This window comes from Choloepus didactylus, chromosome 5 (assembly GCF_015220235.1).
Source record: "Choloepus didactylus isolate mChoDid1 chromosome 5, mChoDid1.pri, whole genome shotgun sequence".
In the NCBI taxonomy this organism is placed as follows: Eukaryota; Metazoa; Chordata; class Mammalia; order Pilosa; family Megalonychidae; genus Choloepus; species Choloepus didactylus.
In genome coordinates, this window is record NC_051311.1 from 38332152 (window position 1) to 38357286 (window position 25135).

The 25135-nt window shown below is 52.5% G+C and overlaps 1 protein-coding gene and 1 long non-coding RNA gene across 3 annotated transcripts; both read right to left on the reverse strand.

Moving 5' to 3' along the window:
* Positions 1–2245: 2245 nt before the first annotated feature.
* On the reverse strand, positions 2246–23400 carry ABCB8 (ATP binding cassette subfamily B member 8). Of its 2 annotated transcripts, XM_037835822.1 has the most exons (16): positions 23218–23400; positions 19674–19986; positions 19113–19268; positions 18916–19010; positions 18671–18776; positions 17699–17860; positions 17485–17570; positions 17264–17361; positions 16679–16784; positions 13329–13362; positions 12860–12996; positions 12507–12601; positions 12132–12265; positions 11017–11164; positions 5886–6136; positions 2246–5109 (listed from the first exon to the last, which is right to left on the reverse strand). In XM_037835822.1, the coding sequence occupies exons 1-16, from the start codon at positions 23310–23312 to the stop codon at positions 4969–4971; spliced, it is 2157 nt and encodes a 718-aa protein (XP_037691750.1). In that variant the 5' UTR covers positions 23313–23400; the 3' UTR covers positions 2246–4968. The 2 variants fall into 2 exon arrangements, with proteins under 2 accessions (XP_037691750.1, XP_037691751.1); XM_037835823.1 differs by lacking the exon at positions 19674–19986 and having other exon boundaries at positions 23218–23361.
* LOC119533913 lies at positions 6151–6811 on the reverse strand. Its single transcript, XR_005216928.1, has 3 exons — positions 6469–6811; positions 6277–6349; positions 6151–6200 (listed from the first exon to the last, which is right to left on the reverse strand). It is a non-coding gene; the product is annotated as an uncharacterized LOC119533913 (long non-coding RNA).
* Positions 23401–25135: the final 1735 nt, after the last annotated feature.

Below are 25135 nucleotides of genomic sequence, written 5' to 3' on the forward strand. Positions count from 1 at the left end.
ACCGCAGGAGTCTTAGGGAGGGCTTGAGGTGAGCCCAGAGATATATTGGGGTCAGGCTGCCTCTGGGGCCCCTCTAGGCTCCCAGTCACAGTCTCTATGTGTTGGGCCTGAGGGTTTGTCACTGACCCTCAGGCCCTGCTCCTCCCTCCTCTCTTCCTCCTTCCCACTAACCTCACCTAGGATCATTTGTTCTTTCACAAGGAGCGGAGTTGGCTGTTGACCAAGCTGGAAAGTGGTGGGAAGTTTGGTATGAGTGAAGCTCCTTTTTTCAGTGCCCCCAGTGTTCCGGGGCCACACTGGGTAGCCAGGGGCCTCTTCAGGCTCCACGTCCAGGGCCTGGCTGTCGCGGGAGTGACCCTGTCTCCCTAAGCAGTCAGTTCCCACCACCCCCTGCCCAGGTCTCTGCCTCGATGACTGCAGGTTTCCATGCCTCCCTCCCAGGTAACGTGGGTGCCCACTAACAGGAGCCAGGTTTGCCGTAAAGAGGGGGTATGGAGTGGGGTGGATGTAAGTGTGCTACTTCTTGGGTTTAAAGGGGGGAGAGAAAATAATATATATTCACATCTGCTTGTATTTACACAAAGAAATATCAGAAGAGTACACAAGAAACACAAGTTATTCTATGGGAATTGTGGGGAACAGGGAAGTTAGGGGCAGGGGTGAGAGTGGGATGCCTGTGTTTATCTTTTTATATTGTTTTGATTTTTTAAATTGATTTGTGAACTATGTGAATATATGACTGGTTCAAGAAAATAAAACTAATTTTAAAAGATGCAGAAAGAAAAGAAAAAAGAAAAGCTCTGCTCTGAGCCCCCAGTGGCCCCCTGCTGGGTTCTTACTCAGATTCACCAAGCCCCTTGGATGTACAGAGTGCCATTTCCTCAGCCTCCAAGTCCCAGCTCCTGCCTGCTTAGTCTGGCCAAGCTGTTTGTGCCCTGGTAACCCCTCTAGGTCCAGGGAGGTCCCCTAGCTGAACTCTTCACTACTGAGATTTTTGCGTCTCCAAACACTCCTAGTGCCCATCATCGGGGACCCCTTCCACAAGGCGTCCTAGACCCTGGTCAGTCAGGCAGTGGCATGTAACCCCTCCCCCACCCTTCCCCGGCGCTCTCCCCACACTCCACATCCCCCCAATTCTTGCCTTCGCCAACTCCTCCCTTACAGCCTTACAGTCTAGACCGACCCCTCCGAATTACCCCTCTGACTCCTACCCTGTCCCACCCTCTTCAGCCCAGGTCCAAGGTGTGAAGTCCCTGTCCCAGTAACAGTGGAGCTCCTAGGACACCCAAACATTGTGGCCAAACACTGTAGCCACCACTTCACACCTCACTCTTTGCACTTAACAATATATTCTGGAGACCTCACTGGAGAACTTCCTCATCCTTTTTTTTTTTTTTAATAAATTTTTTTAAACAGTTGCATTCCATTCCATTATTTGGATGTACCTTGGTTTATTTAGTCACTCCCCCTATTAAAGAACCTTGGGGGTTTCCAGTCTTTTCCCTACAATGCTGCAGTCAATACCATTGCACAGACATCTTCCTGTGCTTGTGCAGGTGTGTCTGAGAGATAAACTCCCAGAAATAGAACGGCAATGGCAATTTGATAGGTATCACAGAATCCCCCTCCATAGGAGTTATACCATTTTGTATCCCTATCAATAATGTAACATAGGAGTGTGCCTGTTTTGTGTGGGGCTTTTCTAAAGGAAGACCCACTATCCTTGAACAAGTTTGGGGTGACCGCAAGGACTGGCTACGAGATGCCCTGGGCTGCAGTGCCTTAGCACTGCCTGAGAAAGCTGGCCTTGAGAGGGTAGAGCCAGCAGGTTATTTGACCAAAGATGCTTTAGATGATCCAGAGAAGGTTATGACGAGTTGGGGCTCAGGAAGTTTCCCAGTGGTTGGAGCAGAGACCTCCAGAAAGCGGAGTTGCTGCCGGCCAAGTTACCACCAGCTGGCCGGAAGTGGGCCAAGGAGGTATTGCTCCTCCAAGGTGCAGGGGTCTGGGGGCAGCAGCAGGAGGCCCAGGCATCTTCCGAGTGGATGGGCTGCTGCCCACCTCCGGGCCACAGTCGCTGGCCTATAAACACCCCCAGAGGACTGCACGAAGCATCAGAGCCTGCACCTTGCCAGTGTCACACTCTCTGCTTTGACTATTCATCCACCATTTGGGATTTAGGAACCGGGAGGAGTTTCACTGTGAGCCGGAGAGAAAGCAGACATGCCTCCATTAGTTTATTCACTGAAATTTATTTCTACTCCATCTCCTTCCACAGAGCCTTTGAGGCGGCAGGTTTGTTTCAGACTTAAGTGGTAGAAACAACCCAGTTCCACCAACTGAACGTTATCACGCTGTACTGCAATTGCTTGTTTACCTGTCTGTCCTCTCGACAGGACTGTAAGCTTCCTGGGGGCAGGGACCGGGCCTCACTCCCCACTGTTGGCCGAGTGGCATGGAACAGATACTTAAATATTTTTGAAGTATGTGACCTTCTTTCCAAGGCTATCCCACTTAACTTCTTAAAACAAGCTTTCTCCCCACAGTTAAAGAGAAGAGAGAAAGAGCAACTGGAGAGAGAATGACAATTGGATGCAATACATGATTGGGATGGGATCTGGAAAGGGAGGAGGAAAGGCACAAAGGGACACTACTGGGACATAGGCAGAAATTGGAATATAGGCTGGAAGCTTCCTATCAATGTTAAATTTCTTTCACTTTTGGTTACATAAGTGAATATCCTTGTTCTCAGGATTAAGTGCTCTAAGAGCATGATGTCCACAACCTACACTCAAGTGTTCAGAAAATGGGTTGATAGACAGACAGACAGATAGGTGGAATGATATGGCAAATGTGGCAAAATGTTAAAAATGGTGGATCTGGGTATCTGGGGGCAGGTGTAGGGACATGTTGGAGTTCTCTGTGTGGGGTTTGATTTACTTTTGTAACTGTCTTGTAAGTTTGAAAGAATTTCAAAATAAAAAGTTTTTTTTTTTTTAAGCTTTTAAGATTAAGTCCAGCCAGGATTGTCTCTATTGAAGAGCTTGAGAGAGGCTAAGGTTACACAGAAAGAGAATGGCAGCTTCCAGCTCAAGATTTTCCAGGGGGTTTTGCTACTTCCATAGTGGGTGCTGGTGGGAGGCGGGGAGGGCAGCATGTAAGGAGAGACCTCCAATCTGGTGTCAGAAGTGATCTGAGAGCCTCAAGGCTGAAGCTGGTGCAGCAGGAGCTGCCGCGGCTAGCTCTCCCACGGGGAAGGGCTCAGACAGATAAGCAGGGCCGCCCTGGCCAGGCTGGGCATCGCCCGACTTGGCCAGGAAGCTGAGGCCCTGCTCTTGTCTGTACTGGGGAGGTATTTAGTGGCAAAGCAACCCAAAGCTGCCCTCGAGCTCCGCCTGAGATGTATCAGTCAGGAAGCAGGATATCAAATCAGGGTGGGTGTGGTCCTGTGATATTGTGGGTGATGGGGCCCCAAAGTAGCATCTGATCCTAAACCACACCAAGAGGAGGCTGAGCATCCCAGAAACTGGGACTCTCCCCGCAGGTTCCTTCACTCACACCTGAGACGCAGCTACCCCTCCCAGGCCGGCTGCCCAGCCCCTGGCTGTCTCTGCTCTGTCCCGCACACCGCTGCCACAGTGTCTCCCCAAACATGGCATTGCTCTTCTTTGGCCACAGGAATGCTTGGCTGGCCTTGAAGGGCCAGCACAGGCAACCCCTCTTCCTCAGCCCTGAGGACACTGCCCTGCTCCTCAGAACGGGGGTGGGGGTGGGGACTTCCCAACGGGAAGTGACATCAGTCTCAAGGCAGGGGAGGCAACTGGCTCCGGGAGTAAACAAGAGGGACAGCGCTATCTGGAGCAGCACAGGGACGTGGAGCCCACACTGCTCACAGGTCCTGGGGTGCCAGCTCAGCCCAAGGGCCCTGCCACTGTGCCTTTCAGGTCCTCTCCTTCACAGCTCTGGGACCACCGGCTCACGGCCCTTTGCCCTCCTCTCCCAAGATGAGGCTCCAGCTCCACCTTCTCCGCGGCGCCTCTCCCAGCAGTCTGGGGAGGCTGGTCTGGCAGAGGTCACTCCTCTGACTGTGTGGTGCGTTTTGTCAGTGCTGAGGGGTTAGCACAATCCTCTCCCTGTATGTTTACTACTTTGTTAGCACCTTATGCCCCACATAGCTGAGTTCTGGGTGTTGTCTCAGTGTAGAGGGGAGGCTGAGCCACAATCTCACCAGGGCAGGGACCATGGTAAGGGTCAGGCAGCGCCAGGCAAATGTCCCATCTGGGTGGGGGGTGAAGGGGGCAGGACTGAGGCTGCAGTAGTTCTTATTGGTCTAGGGATAGGGAGGACTCTAGAAATAAAGGCTGTTACCAGAGCAGAGGGGAGGAAGGGAAGTTATTTGGAGAATGGGGACTCTGCTGGTTTGAGTGGTTTGGCTAAGGAGCAGGCTTCTCTCAGGGCCCAGAGAGGCAACAGGGATGGAGAACAGGGAAGTCAGACCCCATGTCAGGAAACCGAGGCCAGCAAGGGTCGGGGGAGAGGAGGAGGTGTGAGCAGAATCCTCGGTCTGAACCTACACACCCATTCCCAGCCCCTAATTTTTAAAACATCCCTTGAGCAGGGGGCCTGCACATCTGGAGCATGCCAGATGGAGGAAGAAGACTCAGCGGAATGTTTCTGAGAGGGGGACTGGGGAGGGTCTGGGCAAAGGGACAGCCAGCCTGGGGAGAGCCCGTTGCTGCCCAAAGATGCTCCAGGGGCTCTGGTAGGAGGGAAGCAGCCTGGCAGCTGGAGTGGGGAGGGGATGGGAGCACCCCCAACCTCCTCCCCGAGCCTGGCCACGCAGGACCCAGGTTTTATTATGAGTAAGTGGAGCACCTCGTGCGTGGGGCTCCATCCCTGGTGTGTGCTCCCGAGCCCCAGCCCTGGGTACCGATGCTCTGTAATGGCCAGACTGCAGCCGGCCCCTTCTCAGGACTTGGGGTGATGCCTCCCAAGGCCTTTTGGCTTCTCTGGAGGTGGGGCTGAGGTGAGTGGGGCTTCCAGGGCCTGCCTCCTGATGAGCTCAGCATAAAGCCCACTTTTCCTCAGGAGCTCTTCGTGGGTCCCAGCCTGGAAAAGAGGAAGGATGGTCACCCAAACCCAGCCACCCAGTGACCTGGACCCAGATCAGAATTCAGAGCCCTTGAAGGGCTGTAATTCTCGTCGGGGATTGGGGTCACCGTTGTGTAAGCCAGGGTTGCTGCTGGGACATTATGAAGCCAAAGGACAGTGGCAGGGAAGTGCTGCTGGCAAGCCTGCATGTGTTTGTTCCAACTGCCTGTGTAGTTGCACCTGGGCAGAGCATCTGATCCTTCCAGTCTCTCTGACAGAGCCCAAAGACTCCAACTCAGGGCCCCATTGTCTCTGCAAGACCCAGGACCCCAACAGGGCCCGAACACCCCTTGCAAATCCTCTTGGTGTCAGCTTGAAACAGTGGCCGGCGGTGCTGTGAGTCAAGCTGCAGCTCTGTGCCACCCCAAGCTCTGCCGCAGCCCTAGCCTCTTAGCTTCCATTTCTGCCTGGTGTCCCTGATTGGGGCCCATGGTGCTGCCAGCTCCCCCGGTGCCCTTCTGCAGCCCTGTACACTTTTCTGAGTACTTTTCCATTTTCTATCCGAGGAGCAGATGGTGTAAGTATACCATCCCCAGGGGACAGAGGAAGAAACTTGAGGCCCTGAAAGGTCACAGCTTGGCTGAGGGCAGGAACTCTCGAATCTACGTGGGCTGTGTCCCAAATCCTCAAGGCCAGGCAAGACCCCTACACAGCTCAGCTGACTCACCTGCCCCACTGTCCATGACTGAAGCCGTCCCAAACCCACTGACCTAATTCTTCAGGCCCAGACTGACCTCCCAGACATGGCCGTCGGCCATGACGATGATGTGGTGGGCCCCACGCACGGTGCTGAGCCGGTGGGCAATGACCAGCACGGTGCGGCCAGCGCTGGCCCGGTCCAGGGCCTCCTGCACGACCCGCTCTGACTCCGCATCCAGTGCACTGGTCGCCTCATCCAGGATCAGCACTGTGGGCTGCTTGATGAGGGCTCGGGCGATAGCCAGGCGCTGCTTCTGGCCACCGGACAGGGTTGTGCCCCGTTCACCTGGGAAGGAAGGGGACAGGGCAGGGGCCTGAAGCAATTCTCAGCTCTGGATTTGAGGGCTGCCCTGCAAAAGAGCACTGTGTCCTTCCTGAACTTGCCTTCTGGTCCCACAGGGTCCTCCCCTGGCATTGTGCACATACGTCCTGCCTCTCCAGCCAAGCCAGGAGCTCTCACGGGGATCCCACATCCCTACGCAAATGCGTTTGCACACTCCTGCAATGTGACATGTAGGCGTGCACACACATGGTGCTCAGTGAACATTAGAGGTGTCACTGAATACTCTCCCCCAACCATGGTGGGGCCTCAGGGTCATAACTGGCCCCACTTCTCACCTTGGGACCCGGAGATCTAGTTGCCTTCTCTTGGCTTCCCAGGGTGTCTGCTGCTGTGGTGAATGTTCAGGACCCAAATGTGGTCTCTAGAAGCCCATCACTTGGGCATTTGGGGAAGAAAGACCACATGTGGGCTCTGAAATGCCCACAGAGAAGAGCAGAGGTAGCAGCCTGGAAGACAAAAGATTCTAGATGATGCAGAGAAGTCACGGATCGGCAAGAAGCTGCAGACCCAAAAGGCCCCAGATGAGCTAGGGAGGCTGCTGGGATCAGAGGTCAAGAAAAGTGCTGCTCCAGGAGAGATGGGGGCATAGCAACTCTGGTCAGGATGCTGTAGAATCTGAGTGGTATTTAAAAAAAAACTGGATTAGTTATATAGAATATGAGGGACAGGCTAAAGACTGGTGGGACAACTTGGAAAGCCGAAGTTTGGTTAGACTAAAGTCTGAGTTATAAAAAACACAGTTGAGGAGACAGAACCTAAGACAGAGGCTAGGTGAGACAGGGCAAAAAAAACACCTCCGTGAAAAATACTAGATAAAAACCAGAAGGTGACCCAGAATACCGGTTTCAGCGATGCACCAGCTGGACAAGGTCTGCTAGAACCACAGGGGCCATACACTTGGTGAAACCGGGAGTCTGCATTCTGAAACGAGTGAGTAAGCCGGCTGAAAGACCCGCGGCCGCACTGCGGTGTGGGGAAGCCGGCGGTTGGCATTTGGTTCTTTTAAAAAAAAAGGGAAAAACCCAGGAGCGGCTGCAGTTGCAACGGTGGGAACCACGCAGTGAAGCAGAGCAGGAGCGAGCTGAGCTGCCCTCTCAGTGTCTGGCATGGAGGATAGCCTGCTGCAGATTCCCTCAGGGCCAGGGGAGCGGAGGGGAGAGCCGGAAGGAGAAAGAAACCCCGCTGCTTGCAGCTGGCTCCCCAGTGGGCTGGAGACACTCCTGCCCGGGGCCGTGCCCACAGCCCAGAGCAGCGCCAGTTGTCCCGGAGCTGGGAAGGAGGAACTGTGTGTGTGTGTGGGGGGAGGTTGAGACGCCCCGTTCAGCCATCTTTGCATCAGGCTGAGAGCACCCCTGCACGGCCCGGCAGCCTGGGGCTTCCCTTGAGGGATGGCGCACACTTGTGACATAGCACAGCCTTCCCTCAGCAGAGGTCCTGGAAGATCACAGCTGAGAAGGGGGGCCTGCTTGGAAAACCCAGGGATGCTATGTCAATGCTGGTGGTTTGTGGGTCAGTGACAGAGAGGGTCTGGGGCAGAACTGAAATGAAGGCTTAGACTCTTGCAGTGGCCTTGAATCTTTGGGAACACCTGGGGGTTTGAATATTAAAGCTGCCCTGCCTCCCTAACCACCCAGACACACACCCCACATTCAGGGCGGACAGCTCCAACAACACACCCAAACTGAGTTCACCAACTGAACCCCACAAGAATCATTTCCCCACACACCACAAGGACAAAGTTGAGGAGAACTGACTTGAGGGGTATAGGTGACTCGCAAATGCCATCTGCTGGTTAGTTAGAGAAAGTGTATGCCACCAACTTGTATTTCTGAAAAATTAGATTGGTATTTTTTTTTTACAACTTGAAAGAACCCTATCAAGCAAAGCAAATGCCAAGAGGCCAAAAACAACAGAAAATCTTAATGCATATGATAAAACCAAATGATATGGAGAACCCAATCCCAAACACCTAAATCAAAATATCAGAAGAGACACAGTACTTGGCACAATTAATCAAAGAACTACAATCAAGGAATGAAAACATGGCAAAGGATATAAAGGACATGAAGAAGACCCTAGAAGAGCATAAAGAAGACATTGCAAGAGTAAATAAAAAAATAGAAGATCTTATGGAAATAAAAGAAACTGTTGGCCAAATTAAAAAGACTCTGGATACTCATAATACAAGATTAGAGGAAGCTGAACAACGACTCAGTGTCCTAGAAGTCCACAAAACAGAAAATGAAAGAACAAAAGAAAGAATGGAGAAAATAATCGAAAAAATGGAAACAGATCTCAGGGATACAATAGATAAAATAAAACGTCCAAATTTAAGACTCGGTGTCCCAGAAGGGGAAGAGAAGGGTAAAGGTCTAGAAAGAGTATTCAAAGAAATTGTTGGGGAAAACTTCCCCAACCTTCTACACAATATAAATACACAAAGCATAAATGCCCAGTGAACTCCAAATAGAATAAATCCAAATAAACCCACACCAAGACATATTCTGATCAGACTGTCAAATACTGAAGAGAAGGAGCAAGTTCTGAAAGCAGCAAGAGAAAAGCAATTCACCACATACAAAGGAAACAACATAAGACTAAGTTGTGACTAGTCAGGGGCCACCATGGAGGCGAGAAGGCAGTGGCATGACATATTTAAAATTCTGAGAGAGAAAAATTTCCAACCAAGAATACTTTATACAGCAAAACTCTTCTTCAAATTTGAGGGAGAGCTTAAATTTTTCACAAACAAATGCTGAGAGAGTTTGCCAATAAAAGACCTGCCCTACTTCAGATACTAAGGGGAGCCCTACCGGCAGAGAAACAAAGAAAGGAGAAAGAGATATAGAGAATTTTAACAGACATATGTAGAACCTTACATCCCAAATCACCAGGACACTCGTTTTTCTCTAGTGATCATGGATCTTTCTCCAGAATGGACCACATGTTGGGACATAAAACAAGCCTCCATTAAAAAAAAAAAAAAAAAAAAAATTGAATATATTCAAAGCACATTCTCCGACCACAATGGAATACAAATAGAAGTCAATAATTTTTGAATTGTAACTCCACTATTTACTTCCTACATGATATAAAATACACAAATTCTAATGACAAATCAGTGGTTTTGAACTCAATGTAAAATATGTAATTTTTGACAAGAACTATATAAAGGTGGGGGAATGGAGGAGTATAGGAACATCGTTTATGTGTCCTATTGAAGTTAAGTTGGTATCAAAGAAAAACAAGATTGTTATGGATTTAAGAAGTTAATTTTAAGCCCCACAGTAAATACAAAGAACTTATCAGAGAATATGACCACAGAGATGAAAAGTAGAGTTTGGGTTAAGAGAAATGGGGGAAGGGGCAGTGGGGAGTTAAGAAATCAGTGTAGGGTTGCTGTTTGAGGTGAAGGGAAATTTCTAGTAATGGATGGTGGGAAAGAGATAGCATTACAACATTCTAAATGTGATTAATCCTACTAACGGAATGCTAAGGAGGGGGTGGAATGGAGGGGGTGGAATGGGAAGATTTAGGCTGTATATATGTTTCCACAATTGAGGGAAAAAAAAAAAGACAGTCTAAATAGATGACAATTGAATGCCAAGGATGACCCTGGATGGGATCTGAGGATGGAGGACAGGAGGCTCAAAGGGACACAGTTGAGACATAAGAAGAAAAAAAAAAAAAAAAGGAAATATAGAATGTAAGCTTTGCATCAATGTTGAGTCTCACTTCTTAGCTGCGTTTAATGGAATTGCATAAAAGAATGTTCTTGTTCATAGGAATTGTATATGTGAATTATAGTGTTTGTTCAAGGATGTGTGCTGCTAGGTCTCATGTTCAGAAGACAGAGCAATAGATGATGGATGATAGATAAGGAGGGAGGGAAGGAGGGAGGGAGGGAGGGAAAGAAATAGCGATGTGACAGCATGTTAAAGTTGGTGGATTGGGATATCAGGGGAGATGGGGGTCAGGGTATGCTGGAGTTCTGTGTATGGGGATTGTATTGTTTTTGCTGCTGTTCCTATAACTTTGAATTTATTTCAAAAAAAAAAAAAAATACACAGTCAAGAACCCCAGATACTGCTGTACCTTAAGATACATTGGAACATTCTGCAGCAAAGCCAAGAGATACTGGACCATGCACATGGCCCGAGAGTTGGAACACAGAAGGCCTCTATGGTAAACATAAAGCTGCCTAATGCTGCCATATGAATGTTCCACAAGGCGATGCTCCCGTATCTCAGTGTTCTGGAACCTTCAAGGCCCTCTTCTGGGAAAGTCGGGAGAGAGACCTGCTCAACCAAATTGACCCCCATGTAAGACAAGAGGGGAAACACCTTTCAACTAAAGAATAAAAGAAAAGGAATGGAACAAGAGCCAGCAGGGGGATAAAGAGCTATGAAGAGACAATACCCCCATTTCTTCCTCTTCTTGGGACATGGAGGCCGGCTGCTAAGCTCTGTGAAGAATCTAAACACCATCCATCACTTGTGTCCATGGCCCAGGTCCTGTACTTGTGCTCCCTTGCTCTTTTCCTCCAACTGCTCTCTGAGTGCTCCAGTCTCTGTTGCCTGCCTGGTCCGTGTGTGACTGGACCCCAGAGGCTTGGGCTCTCCTGTTTTGTATAGCTAGCGCTGTCACTCTTGGCCAGTGTTCAGTTCATTCTTCTCTGATGCAATGACTGTCTGTCTCTCAGCTGTTCCTGTTCACCTCAATCCCCCTCGATCTCAAACTAGCAATCTGGAATCGCCTCTTCCATGCCTCATCCACTATGGGGCCTTGAAAAGCAGAACAGAATCCCCGTCCCTGCAACTCACCAACGATGGTGTTGTAGCCCTGGGGGAAGCTGGTGATGAAGCTGTGGGCGTTGGCTTCCCGGGCGGCTGCGTATACCTCTTCATCAGAGGCTTCCAGCTTCCCGAAACGGATGTTCTCCATTATGGTCGTTCCGAACAGGACTGGCTCCTGGGCACGAGGGGCATGGGGATGGAAGTCAACAGGGGACATTCTGGCTTTGCCCCATACCTCAGCTGTTGCCCCAGAACCACCGAGGGGGTGCCAGGTTCATCAGAACAATCTATTTTAGCAAGAACGGGATTCTTTAGAGGCCAGTTAGGGACAGTCAGAAATTCAAAGGTCAGGTAAGGAGACAGAGTGGTCCGTTACAGGGGAGTAGAGGCTGATCTTTGAGATAATTTCCCACCAAAAGTACAGGATCCAGCACCGAGGAGCAGGAACAGAGGGTGGCTGGGAGGGCAAATGCTGGCTGGCCTGGCAAACAGACCCTCCTCCTCTCTGGAGAGAGGAAGGAGGATTTTGCACTTGGGCTTTCGGCTATTTCCTGCCTGGGGTCTGCCATCCCTTGTGGGTTGGCAAGGGTACCCTCTTTATTTACATGGCCCTTAAAGGGAAAAGTGGGCACCTCACTTGGCAGCACAACCTCGAACAGGAAAAAGTGGCAGAGGCCTCAGTACTCCAGGGCAAGGGCTCAACAGATCCTAGCTAACCTGACGTGGGCTTCTTTCAACCTTCTGGCCACTACAGGCTTCCTAGAGAATTCCTGAGATCCTAAAAAGCCAATCCTACCCAAAAGATCCTCCGCCATCTGCTCAGACTGCTCTAAACAGGGAACAAAGTGTTCCTTCCCTGGGGAAAGAGGGGGGCAGAGTTGCAGATGCCCCTGGGGCAGGGAAGCCTAAGAGCCAGGTTTATGGGGGGGGGGGCAAGCAACACAGGCCAGAGGCCTCCTGAAGGCAGCTTGAGGGTGGGGGGTGGGACAGCGAAGGACAGAAAAGGCACTGGGTGCCTCAGGACGGAGAGAAGTGGTGCCAAGGGAAGGAAGGTGAAAGGGGTTGGGTGGGAGTTGGTGCCCCGTCTGGTGAAGACCTGCCTCCCAAGGGGAGCCGGGCGCACGAACCCCCTCTCCCCACACCTGGCTGATGAAGCCGATGACCTGGCCCCTGAGCCAGGATGGATCAAGCGTGCGCAGGTCCTGGCCGTCCAGCAGCACCGCTCCTGCTGTGGGGTCATAGAAGCGCTCGAGCAGGGAGGCCACGGTGGTCTTTCCTGGGGAAGTTGGGGTTGGGGAGACAGGGACTGTTAGGGAGCGAGGCAGGGGTTTCTGAAGACTGCTCCAGGAAAAAGGGCCCCTTAGTGGCAGAAGAGGGTGACACTGTCCAGGAGGGGCAGGGTGGCTCCCGAGGGCAGGGCCTTACTTTTCCCATCCCCAATCTAAGTGGCCACCAGAGGAAGGAAAGTCGGAGGGCAAGGAGAAGGTAGTGGCAGGAGGGGGTTGGCTTCCTCTTACCTCCCCCAGATTGGCCCACAAGGGCCACAATCTTGCCAGGGGGCAGCGTCAGGGTGAAGTCTTTGAGGACCTCAAAGCCAGGGCGGCAGGGGTAGCTGGGAGAAGCCAAGAGACCCAAAGTCAGAGGAGGCTGCACAAGTCCCCTGTTGGCCCTGGCCAGGGTTCCCAGGAGCCAGGGAAGAGCTAGGCCCAAAGCAGGCCATGCCTGAGTCCCTACTGAAGCCTCCCTGCACCCCTCCAAAGGGGGTTTATTTAGAGGAGGGGCGTTAAACCCCATCTCCCCTCCCAGGCTCCCTCTTCCAATCCACAGCCCAGAGGGAATTTCCATGGTCCTGGCCCACTGGAGTGCTGACCTGAAACAGACATTCTGAAATGTGATGGACCCACGGAGGTCCTCCTTAGGGATGCAGCCGCCCCCAGACAATGGGATGCATGGGCTCAGGGTCATGTACTCAAAGGCACGGGCTCCCGCGCTGAGCCCCCGCACCACCTGAGGGAGGAAATTTTAAAGTCTGCTGTGAGGTGGGAGGGGGGATATCCAGGGTCTCTGGGGGTCCCCAGGAAGGTAGCCACTGGGCTAGGGAGATGGGTGGAAGTCACCCAGCAGCATCCCTTGAACTCCTGCACAGCACAAAGAAGGTAGCTTGTTGTTCTGGGGCCTGGATGTTGGCTGCAGTTGATGGCTCAAGGATCCCCTGCTTCTCTCCCCCTCCCTGCAGCCCCCAATCCTCAGCCAATAGGCAGTTTCCTGCAATGCACAAATATCTTTAAAGTCCTGGAACTCCATCCCAGGTCCCAGTGTCCCCACTCCCTGCTACTCACCTGCCCAAACAGGATCGAGAGGTTGGCCATGGACCTGCAAGGAGGAGGGGAGAATGGTTGGAAGAGGTGAGGACAGAGGAGCCAGAGAGAAGGCCAGTACCAGAGGGAAAGGCTTGGCTCTCACCTGGATGGGGAGGACTTGTTGGGAGAGGCAAGGAAACAGGTGGCTTGAAGCCAAACACAGAGGGTTCTCCCAAAATATAGGATTGTAGGTGGGCGAGTCACTTCTCCCTTCTGTGCCTTGGCTCTCTCCTTGGCCAGATGAGGATGACAACTCTCATGCCACCTCAGGACCCAGGGCTGAGGTTTCAGAAAGAACAGGGGTATGGAATGAAGGGGCAGGGCCCCAGTGGGATTGCACCCCATGACGGCCTGGCCCACAGAATGCAGGGTGGAGAGACAGGCTCACAGGACACAGGGCCGGGGGTGTCACAGGGCCGGGGGTGTGGATTTTGAGCTCAGTCCACAAGGAAGATGCCCCCAGCTGATTGTATGTCTTCCCTTGCCTTTGCCCTGATGATGGAGATGCCTTCAGCGGCGATCAAGGTGGGTACCCCACAAGAGAGGAGAGCTAATGCTATCCACTCCAGGGAGGAGCAATAATTTACATTCAAATTTGGGGGTAAAAAACTGAGGTTAAGAACTTTTAGAGAAAGGAAGAAAACAGAAGACACTGGATCACAAGGGGCAACTCTGGAGGGATCCCCAAACGAAATTCCCTGAAAAAAACTTTATCTTTTTTTTTATTGTGGGGTTGCCCTCCAGGGGAGCGTCCATGTATATAAAATGGTCTGTGTATGTGTGTGTCTGTCTATCTGTCTAGACAGTGGATCACCTCCTTTGTCAGGGAGGGGGTGGGGATAGGGATGTTTGCCTGCTATGGGGCTGGAGAAGGAAGTGAGTCAATTGCTCCTTAGTCACCAGCCCTGTCTGATGTGGTTGACCCGTGACAGAGTGTGCATGTGAGTGTGTATGGACGTGGAGCCTGGGTCCTATCTCAAGAACAGGAGAGACTGACTCCTCAGCAGCCCTTCTGCAGCAGGACTCATTTCTTCCAGGGCCAGGGTAGGGTAGGGCGGGGAGAGTCAGAGACCACAAGGCAATGGCCTGGCAGGCGCAGAGCAAGCAGTACTTGCCAAAGGGAGTGGGGAGGCACTGAGCAAAAAAAGAGCCAATACAACGAGTTATCTGTGGTCGAGAAGGGAGAAGAGTCTTCCCAGAGATCTGGAAGCCATTAGGGGCCTGGCAAAGGTCCCCCAAGCAACTGAAACCAAAACGCACGTGACTCACAGGGGCGGCTTTGACCTTGCTCTCGGCTGCCTCAGGATGCAGGCCTCAGGGCACCACCGCAGGAGGCCAGCAGGGGGCGCGGCTGCCGGGCCCTGCCGGGTCTGTGTGGGCGCGTCCCCTCAGCCAGGGCCCCAGCGCCACCGAACAGAACACTTAGGATGGAGTCCAAAGGTTGAGGCTGACTGCCGGTGGGGGGAGGACAGCCTGACTCAGGCCATCACTTCTGCCTCCCGGCCCTTGTTCAGTCTGTCTGTCCTTCCCACCCTCCCCTGCTGCACCCCAGCACTGACAGTGGATCCCTGGCTTAACTGGCAGGACCCGTCAAGAAAATACCCCAGCTTCTTTAATCAAATAAGACCCAATTCCTGTAAGGTGGGTGGGGAGAATCTCCATGTGGTGAGGGGTCCAGGGCTAGAAGGACCCCCAGAAGGATGGGCCAAGGGCCTGTGGTTGTGCAGCAGCCACACCCAGCAGCCACAGAAACAGGACAGGCTAACTCCTTGGGTTAAACGGCTAAGCCATGCAGTGGGGAAGTGAGGAAAGGGTCTGCACTCAGGCCTGGGCTAAGCCAGACAGGGAAGTGGTGGGGGGCAGCTGTGATTATGAATTCCTGCCCAGAGGGGAAGGTGAATCTGAGGGACAAGAGCCAGGGCTGGGAGGTGCAGCTGCCCTTTCCCAGAGGGCGATTTTCCCTCCACCGTCCAACGTGGAAAGTCACAGGGTTATTTTATTACGGGAGTCTACGGGTTGCTTATGGGTCCTCAGAACTAAGATGATCACCTGCATAGAAAGGCCAAAGGCCAAAGCTCAGCCCTGATAGACTCAACTGGGTCAGCATTAGAGGGGGTGCAGAGAGAAACACCCCAAGCTCCACCTCTACGGCAATCAGAACCTCCTAATCCCAAAGCCACCAGAGAGCCCCAAGTTCCTGGGGTGGAGGAGGAATGAGATTGCCAGGAAAGCTTGAGTCCAGGACCAAAGTGGGACTGAATGTCCCAAGACAAGAAGCATCATTCAGAAATGGGGCTTAGGAGAGTGTTAGTGCAGCTGCAGGGACTGGGTCAAGTTTGGTCTTTGGGGAATGCTGGGTTTGGGGTCAGAACGGGAATCTCTTTAACTTGTCCATCTCTGGGTTAGCCTCATTTTATAAGGGGCAATAATACACCAAACAGTGCAGCCAGATGATAAGGGGTTATAGAAGAAACAGATGCCCATACATAGGTGGTGAAAGGTAAACCAAAGCCAGGACATGATTGTCATAAAAATCAGGATAGTGCTACCTCTAGGAGTGCAGGAGGTGGAACTGGCAAGGGACATGTAGGGGGACTTCTGGGGTGACGGCAATCTATCTATTCTATTTTCTTGATGTGGTGGTGATGACATAGGTCTTCGCTCTAATTATTTATTATAACATATTCATTCTTTAGTTAGTATAACAGATATTTATGTTTTATGTATTTTTATGTGCATGGTATGTTTGGGAAATGTCCAAGTAAAAAGAAACAGCAGAAGGAACTGCTAGTATTTAGCTGAGATAGAGCAGGCAAAAGGGTGACCCACCTTAGACTGTCTTAAGCAAAGTAGGCCGATCCGCTCTGGCAACTCCAGAGGGCAGATGGGGCCCAGGTCAGCTCTGGGGGCTCCAGGGGGCAGATGGGGCCCAGGTGAGCAGGTAGATTTCAGACCAATGAAAAACAACCAGCTCTAGGAGTGGAATTTGCAATGGAAAGCAGGGGTAAGCTTCTTGTCATTGGAAATAGCCAGGCAGAGGATGGCTGATGAGCTCTTAAAAAGCTTGTCAAGAAAGTTCCTGAGTTGTTGGAAGCCTGAAGATGCTAACCTCATTTCTGAATCTATACTCAATGAATAAGCGGGGAGGAGATGTCACAGCCCCTGAGGGGGCTCTCTCTCCCCAGCCCTGCACCTCACTGGGGTAGCTGGGCAGGCCTGTGGCTGGGCTGCTGTCCCAACAGAGCAGGCTGGCACTCCCTGGCCCCTGGCCAGCAGGGCTCTGGGGGGTAGTGGGGGACTACTCAGGAATGGGAAGGCCCCACACTCACCTCTGCACTGTCTGGGAGGCTACAAGGAAAGACATGAGATCTCCCCCTGTCAGCTGCTGTCCAGCCACGAGGGAGCCCCCGAGGAGCAGGGTGCCCAGCACCATGCCTGCAGGGAGAAAAGAATAGGGAGATCAGGAAGGAAGCACCGAGGAGGAGAGGAGAGAGCCCAGGCCCAGGTATTAGCCCCAAGCGCTGGCACCTGCACCACCAACTGACTGTAGAATTTGAGGCAAGTCCCTTGAATTTTCTAAGCCATTGTTTTTCTTCATTTGGAAAACGAACAGGGAGATGTACCTCCCTGGCTTTCTCCTGGGTGACCCTGCAGCACTCTACTGATAGCTCAATTGTGCCATTCGGCCCATTGCCTTCCAGTATCCGGATGTGTTAGCATCCTTGAGTGCTCTGGCACAACGAAGCTTCTCATAAATGTTTGAAAGGTATCAAGCAGCTGGAGAGCTGCCCCTTGCCTGCCTTGCTGGGACCTGACCTTTGCTCCTCCAAGCTCACCCCAGCCCACAAACCCAGGTCCCTCCCTCTTCCCCACTCCACTGGCCCACTGTCCCGGGCAGGGACTTGCTGACTTACAGTTGAAGGCAATGTTAGAAAGTCCTTGGAATAAGGCAATGCCTCTGCCCAGCTCCTCTGACTTACAGCGGGAACTTTCCAGCTCTGCTCCATAGCGCCTGGTGAGAGAAGCCAACACCCAGCACTCAGGAGGCGGCTGGGGTGGTTGAGAGGGTGGGAGTGGGAGTCTGTTAGGGGAAAGGTCTCTGCTCGGTGCTCCCACCCTCCTTCCTGGGACTTACTCCTCTTCCCGTTGCTCCATGGCGAAAGCTCTCACGGTCCGAACGTTGCCCAGGGCCTCATCTGCTACACCTGTTGCCTTGGCAATCTGTGAGGAATCCAGGAAAAAGGGAAGCAAGTTTGGAGACAGGGGAAGGATAACCGAGGAGTGCAGGGCAGAGAGAAATAGGAGGAGGAGGAGTAAGGGTAAGGAGGATGGGCAAGGAATTCTGGTACCTGCTCCTGACACTGACGAGACAATTTTCGGAGCGCTGAACCCATCAGAGTGCCAACTCCCATCAGGGCAGGTGTGGCCACCACCAGCAGGAGCGTGAGGCGTGGGGACAGCATGGACAGGGTCACCAGGCAGCCAGCCACCTGGGTGCAGCTCCGCAGTCCCTGGGGAAGTGGGAAGGAAGGCAGGAAAGGCTATTTGGCATCAGCTGCATGACCTGGGGGACTTTATCCCTAAGAGGCCAGTTGGCAATCCACTGGTCACAGAATGTAACCTTTCCTTGACCAGTGGGGTTACAGTCAGCAGTCACAAAGGGGCTTTGTAGGAATGTTGACGGAGCACTGCAAATCCCCTCCCAGGCGAACAGGAGACCCTACTGAGAGGCAGCAGCTCAGAGGCGGGAGGAGGGGTCAGCGTCCTTCCCCTAAACCACTCTGCAAACCCCAGCTTGCCTCTCTTGTGGTGTTTCAGTTCTAGGGACTTGCTTGGCGATCCTGCCCAATGACTACCACAGGCCAGTGCCTGGCACACTCCCACAGCCACAGTGATGATGTGGCTGGATAAGAAGAGGACACCAGTGACACAGTGAGAAGCCATCGCACAGCCCCCACCTCCCATAATCGTCAGCGATCCAGGCAACCTGGGGGGCCAGGCAGGCCGGAGAGCTTTTTCTTGTGGCAAGCTGAGCCAGGAAAGGCTCTTGTCTGAGTCCTTGGGAAGGTTTTCCAGGGGAGGAAGGATTTCAGAACAGTAGAGAAACGGCCCCACCTGACCTTGGACACGGCCTTACCACCTCCCTTCCATGAACTTCCTCGTGCCCTCACCCACACCCTCGCTGGAGGGCCAGCTTCTCGCATTCACGTGAGCCCAGACTCTGGGCCCAACACCAGGGTAGGGCAGGACAGGGCCAGCCTGGTGTGTCCACACTGGGACGCGCGTGTGTGCACGTGTAGGGTGGTCCTGGGGCCACCGACCTGGGAGATGACAAGCTTGAAGGATGATTTAAACTCCTGCACATCAGTTGTCAAGCGGCTCACCAGCTGCCCTGTCTTTTTAGAATCAAAGAAAGCAATGTCTTGCCTGGCGGTGCGATGTGGGGCAGCGGGTCAGGGGAGAGAAAGGAGACGTTACTTCAGGATGAGGTCCCTGCCCCAGACGCTCCCCTGAGCCCCCTGGGACCCAGCACACACAGCCGCCTTCACCCTGCAGCCGACCGTACCGGAGCAGGGAGCAGAAGAGGGTCTTCCGCATGTCCTCGGCCATGCGCTCTCCGATGCGGGACAGCAGCACCAGGTACCCAAAGGTCAGCAGTCCCTGGCAGAGAGGCCTGTCACTCAGCGAGAATCCCAGTCCCCTCCCTGGTGTGCGAGGGGGCGGCACCTCTCTGTGCCCCCAGGCCTGCCCTCCCTGCTGTACCTGGATGCCATAGAGGGCGAGCAGGTGGGTACTGAGATTCCGGGACTCGGTCATGAAGCTCCCCGCGTGTTCCCTTGTATACTTGGCCACGATCTCTACCAATTGGCCCAGGAGCAGGGGGATCTGTATGTTCACCAGTGCTGCACCCAATGCCAGCTGGATGGGGGCAAGGGGACAGAGAGACAGGAATTTAGAGAAGGGGAGCCATGCTCTTTCCTGTCCCCAGCCCCTCATCTTCCATGACTGAGCCTGGTCATTGTTCATGGTCTAGCTGCTCCTGTGGACACATCTGTCCCTCTTTGTGAGTTAAAGCCCAGGCTCCCAGCCCTGGGGACTCCCCGCACCCCGCAGACCTGCCACCCTAGGCACACTTCTCATGGCATCCCTTTGACCCCAGGCCTGCAAGCCAGGCCATCCCTTGCTGTTTCTGCGGGGTCTCCTCTTAGCAATCTGGTGAGATATGAATGCTGTCACTACTCAGCTCCAGGCTTGGGATTCTACAAACCCCTTCAGGGCTGCTTCCCTTCCCCTGGGTGTGGGAGTAGTCAGAGAAATCCTCACCACAATGGCTGCTCCCAGGAGCAGCAGGTGCGGGCGCAGAAACTGCCAGAAGAGCTTCCAGTTAAAGTGGGACTCCGTGCCACTGGGTCTGGAGCAGGTGGACAGGGCCTCTTCTTTCTCACACAGCGCCACGAGGCAGAGGCAGGAGCATTTGCTTAGCACCATGGGGCCTAGCAGCATGCCCCCAACCCAGCACCAGCCAGAGAGGCTGCGGCTGGGAGCCGGGGGAGTCCGAGGGAGGCAGGACCGGAGCTGGGACCGGAGCTGGGCCATGGCCCTGAGGAGGTAGGGGCTGCGGCGGCCACTGGAGTGCCTGCAGGGAGAGAATGGCACTGAAGGCTTGGGGCCCCCATCTTCCTCCACCTAACAAACCAACCAAGCTCTGGGCTGAGCCTTCTGGAGAGCCTCCTGTCCTCTTCTTTCAAGTCTCTACACTGCCTCTCTCAGGACTGTTTCTAGCAACTTTCGTTTCTAAGACAAACGTACTCATGCAAAATGGCTGAGGACTGAGACACCAGCGCATTGTCAAATCTCTGAAGTGCTCCCTCCCCTGGGCCATCTCTCCAATAGCACCCAGTCAGCCGGGCCTCTCATGGCCTCCAGAAACAGTGGTCTTCCTGGTGAGTGACCGTCGCCAACCTACGCTCTTTTAGAATCACAGGCCAGTAGAGCAGGACACGCCAGGTGGCGGCTGGTCCACAGCACTCATTTTACAGGTAAGGATGTGGAAGTTACCAGTGAATCAGGCCTGGAGAAGTACCTGAGAGAGCAGCGGCTACCCTGTGTGGGGCAGTGGGCCTGTTCACAGCGCTGCATGAGGCTCTACCTGCACAGAACGAACAGTCCACTTCCTTCACTGCTCACACCCCTGGGAGGCAGATGCTGTTATTTTCACGTGATAGATAAAAAAGAATCATGTGGTATCAAGAGAGTTTCAATAATCTGGGATGAGAGGTGAACCCTGCCGTTTGATTCCAGTATCCAGGCTCTTTCTACTTCTCCATGTGTGACCTGCCCAAGGCGATGGGTGGCAGGGCCAGGAGTGGGCCGAGACTTTCGCCTGCTGGTCAACGGTTAGCCCCACCACCCTGCCCCACTTCCGGGGCCTGGAGGGCGTTATGGGACAATGCACGAGGGGACAGGCTAGCATATTCCCTCTCCATCAGCTGCAGGAAGCACCAGAGAAGAATACAAATCGAAATAACTTATCTTGTCCCCCTGGACAAGCCAATTACCTTCTCATTCCTCCAGTTTCCATATCTACAAAATGGTAACACAGATTCGAGTGTTCACAATATTTAGTTGAGTGCCTACTATGTGCCAGGTGCACTGTTAGGAAGCACAGGGAATATGGAGGTAAACAAGACGGACTAGGTAGCTCCCCTCATGGGGTTAAGCTTTAGTAGGGGAAGACAATTAAACAGTTCATAACAAAGCTTCCCAAGCCTGGTGAAAGGGAACCTGCAGGGCCCTCAAAGAGAAGAGGAGGCACTCCTGTTCTCCTATGAGAGAGTCAGAAAGGCCTTCCAGGTGAGAAGTCAGGGTGAAGAGGAGTTCACCAGGTGAAGGCAGTGGGGATAAAGCAGGGAGAACTCCAGACAGGGTGAAAGCAGGTCTGAAAGGACTGAAGGGCAGGCTGGGGTGGGCAGCATGGCTGAAGCCTGGCACGCGAGAGGGGAGATGAGGCGTGTGGGGTGAGGGGACTGTCATTATAGCCCTTACAAAGCCTCTGCATTGTATCTGGAGGGCAAGGAGGACCCTTCCTGTTTTTTTGGCTGGGGGTGTGACAAGATAGGATTTCCGTTTTCAAGATCATAACAGAGGAGAACGGATTGGAAGGGGAGAAAACTAGCTGGAGGGAGACCTGTTAGGAGAAGTTATCCAGTCAAAAGAATATGATGGAATGCTCAAAGGACCAAATGAGATTACTGATGTGGGCTGTTTCCTTTACCATAATAGTCTTTCACAGACCCAGATCCTCCTACTGCAGACCACAGCTCGTCCTTCCCTTGGCTTTCACAGAGGCCTGTTCTTCTTGTCACTTCTATACAATGCCTCCCATCCAACCCATTCCATCTGGTTTTTATGTCTGATTTTCCACTGTGTTCTTTATGGCTATCCTAACTTTTCAGATAGAGACACTCACACTCCTTCTGCCCTGTGTAATTGTCCAATTTCCCTATTAGATGGTATGTTCCTTCAGGGCAGGGAGCTATGTCTTATTCACTCAGCACTTAGCAGAGTGCTGCCAAGAGGCTTAGATGTTCAGTAAATGCTTATGCTGGTTGAGGAAATGCCTGCCCTCATTAGAGAGGCAGAACAATCTGACCTGACCCACCACTGCAGTGTTTTGCAAAATCTGAGACTCACTGTGGCCCACAGTAAAATACGTTTTATGTTGCAGCCCAGGACACATGATTATATATGCCACACAACACTGAACTGCTTTACAAAATAGTACTCACTCATACACTCTGATGTTTCCTTTTTTAAGTGGTCCTGACCCATTGAATTCATTTCCTGATCTATTAAAATATTGCAACCTGCCCATTTGAAAAACATTGCATTAATGAATGCACATATACTTAAATATTGTTTGGTGGCTTTCCTTGGGTTTCTCTCTGGTTTAAATAATATCGACACCCTTAATCTTTTCTAAGGACTTTTTCAATCCTTTTAATAGTTTACCATGGCCACTTTCCAGTTTCTCTCATCTTCTCCAAACTAAGGCTCTAAGAAGGGCTTGGTCACCACCAAGAGCTGATGGACTACTTCCCAGCGCCAGTACTTCTAGCTCTAGCTTGCTCCAGCTCTTGCCCTTTATCAATCAGAATGGTTTTTCAAATGGCATCACAGCTCCATAGCCACCACCCTGGGAACATTCTGCTTGCCCTGCCCTCTGGTTATTCACTCTCGGATTAGAAGGGAATCAATCCCTTTTCACGAAGAATTTATATTTAAGATGTAGCCTTTGTTTCCTATCCATATCTGTCTTTGGACCAGTGTGTTAAGAAAGTGTTCACACTTTCTTTTTTCTTTTTCTTTCTTTCTTTCTTTTTTTAAACACATGTATGAGTTATTAGACTCTTTATCCCTGCTGCAAGTATCCAGAACCAGGGGCTCGTTTTGAACCTTGGGGACACCACCAACAGTAAATGTTTCTGGACAATAACAAAACTTTTTGTCCAAATCTCCAGACCAATATCAAGGACCAGGACTAGCGCTGCGGGTAGCGACCCCGACAGCTGTGCAGCATGGTGCCTCCTGGTGGAAAGTATAGACTAAGCATGGTCTCTGACCCTCAGAGTCCCTTCGGTCCATCCGACATACATATGTATACGCGCAAAGCCTCCTGCTAGCATCTGAATAGTCGCTATAAATAATTGAGGCCAGTTCCCAGGGGAGTGACATTCCATCCCCCGTGGGGTTCGCCTACAACTCCCAGCAGGCCTCGCGGGAGCCCGGGGACTCCATCTCCCAGAGGATCCCACGCCCTGCCGGGCAGCCAATGGCCCCAGCTGCGAGCAGGTTTGTCCTTTTTTACCTGACGGTCGTGGACGTCTGGAACCGGAGCGGTAGTAGCGGCCTGCCTGGCACAGGGCCGCCCCGAATCCCGACCCGAAATAAGTGCATCAACATGTTGGGACTGGAAAATAGATGCAGCCAGCAATGGCAATTTCACCCTCATCCCATTCAGGGATCCATGTCGGTTCCGGCTCCCATCCCGGCAGCCCCCTCGCGCCTCCAGCTATGATTAGAGGAGAGACGCATTTCGTTTCAAGCAGTGATTGGAGAAAACGTTTTCGAGCCCTCCTCCTTCCCGGACTGTGATTGGAAAGAACCGCCTACCTGCCCGCCCCCAGCTCTGGGCGGAGCTGAGCAGGGCGGGGCCCTGCCCTCCGACCGATGCTCTAGTAACATCTGGGGTGACGTTTTGAGGGTGTACTCGGTCACGCCCTCTTCTACCCCCCGGCTATTCTTGACCCTTCACCCCCTAACCCGGGGGTTATTCTCCTAGATCCGGACTGACTCTAGATGTGTCAAGGCCTCCAGGGTGTGTACAGTGCTCGTTCAAGGGGACGAAGGAACAAAAATCGACGGGGGAGTTTTTCAAAAAACATAACACATGCCTTGCCACCTGCCCGGCTCTCCGGGACTTGTCAGAACTCTGGGGTCGGCCAAGCACGCGTATTTTGGAATGGTGATTCTGCCACTCTCGCCCTCCTCCTCAATGACTGAGAATCACTGGTTTGGAGGTCTGGTAGTCTACTAAGGCGCGACCTCAGATCTGTCTTCCTCCCAGAAGCCTTCTCGCCCTGGTCAGGACGGATTAGTCGCAGCCGCCTACTGCACGGCGCTTTCATCTCTGTTTAGCGCGTGTTTATTTCTTCCGTGTCATTATTCGTTGGCACATCTGCCTCCCCCACTGGGCTGTGACTTCTTTCCGGGTATTGACTCTGTCTCATTCATCTTCCCTCTGGTACCCACCCCTCCTCCCCAAATCCCTGGCAGGGAAAGGTGCCCTTTAATAATAAATTGACTTGAATTGGGGGAATGTGGGGTGCTAGAGAAGCTGCCAATTGATGAATCTGGGATGAAACTGGGAAATGTGCCAGAATGAGTTTGGGGTTGGGTTGGGGAACTCAGGTATGGCAAGGGGTCCTAATGTGAGTATGGTGGAATATTGGGGTGAGGTGGGGGAGAGGCCAGAGAAAACCCCCCATAACCCTTCTTGATAGATGACTCAGAAAGATCACAGGAATTTCCTGGCCCTTTACAAGGTGGGAGTCCATTTTGTACAGTAGGATGCCTGCTGACCTAGTAGGCACTGAAGGCGTGGGTCTCATTTTCATAGTTCTGCCTCCTACTCAGGGATAAAACTATGCAGGTCCTGAGTTGCTAGGACTGGTCCCCTCACAGGAAGAAGGCACAGAAAGAGAAAAGTAGGCAAATCTGAACTCAAGTTTTGTGAGTGGGCAACTCCATTGCCTCCACAATCCTCCACTGAACAGCCCGGGAAGCACTGTGTTCCTCTATCCTTTTTATGGGTGCTAGTCTCTACGTCAGCCCTTGGGTCTAAGCCCTGGAGGCTCTGTCATCTGGGTGACTGAGCCAGCACTGCAGGAATGGGTTTCAGTAGGAAGCCTGGTGATTCAGGGCCTCAAGAATGGCATTGGGCAAGCCACCAGACCAGCTGCCCAGGCCTCCTCCTCCTTGTTGAGTTCATTCAGTTCATCCCTGGGTACCCAAATTATCCTTCCAAATCCCAGACCCCCAGCTGCCCTCCTCTGTCAGTTCTGCCTTGCTGCTTCTCAGGGGCCCCCAGAAACTGAATCAGAACTTGGGGGAGGGGATGTCACGATTCAAGAGGGTAAAGAAATAAACATAAATGGAACTTCCAAGGTACCCTGCTTTTCTATTTTAAGCTCCAAAAACCACTGCTCAAATCCAAGATAGCTTCC

Coding starts and splice junctions, on each gene's coding strand:
- ABCB8 (XM_037835822.1), bottom strand. CDS start 23,312: ATGTTGATGCACTTATTTCGGGTCGGGATTCGGGGCGGCCCTGTGCCA. Junction 19,987..23,217: donor CAGACGTCCACGACCGTCAG/GTAAAAAAGGAC, acceptor CTCTCCCTGCAG/GCACTCCAGTGGCCGCCGCA. Junction 19,269..19,673: donor TCCTGGGAGCAGCCATTGTG/GTGAGGATTTCT, acceptor GCCCCCATCCAG/CTGGCATTGGGTGCAGCACT.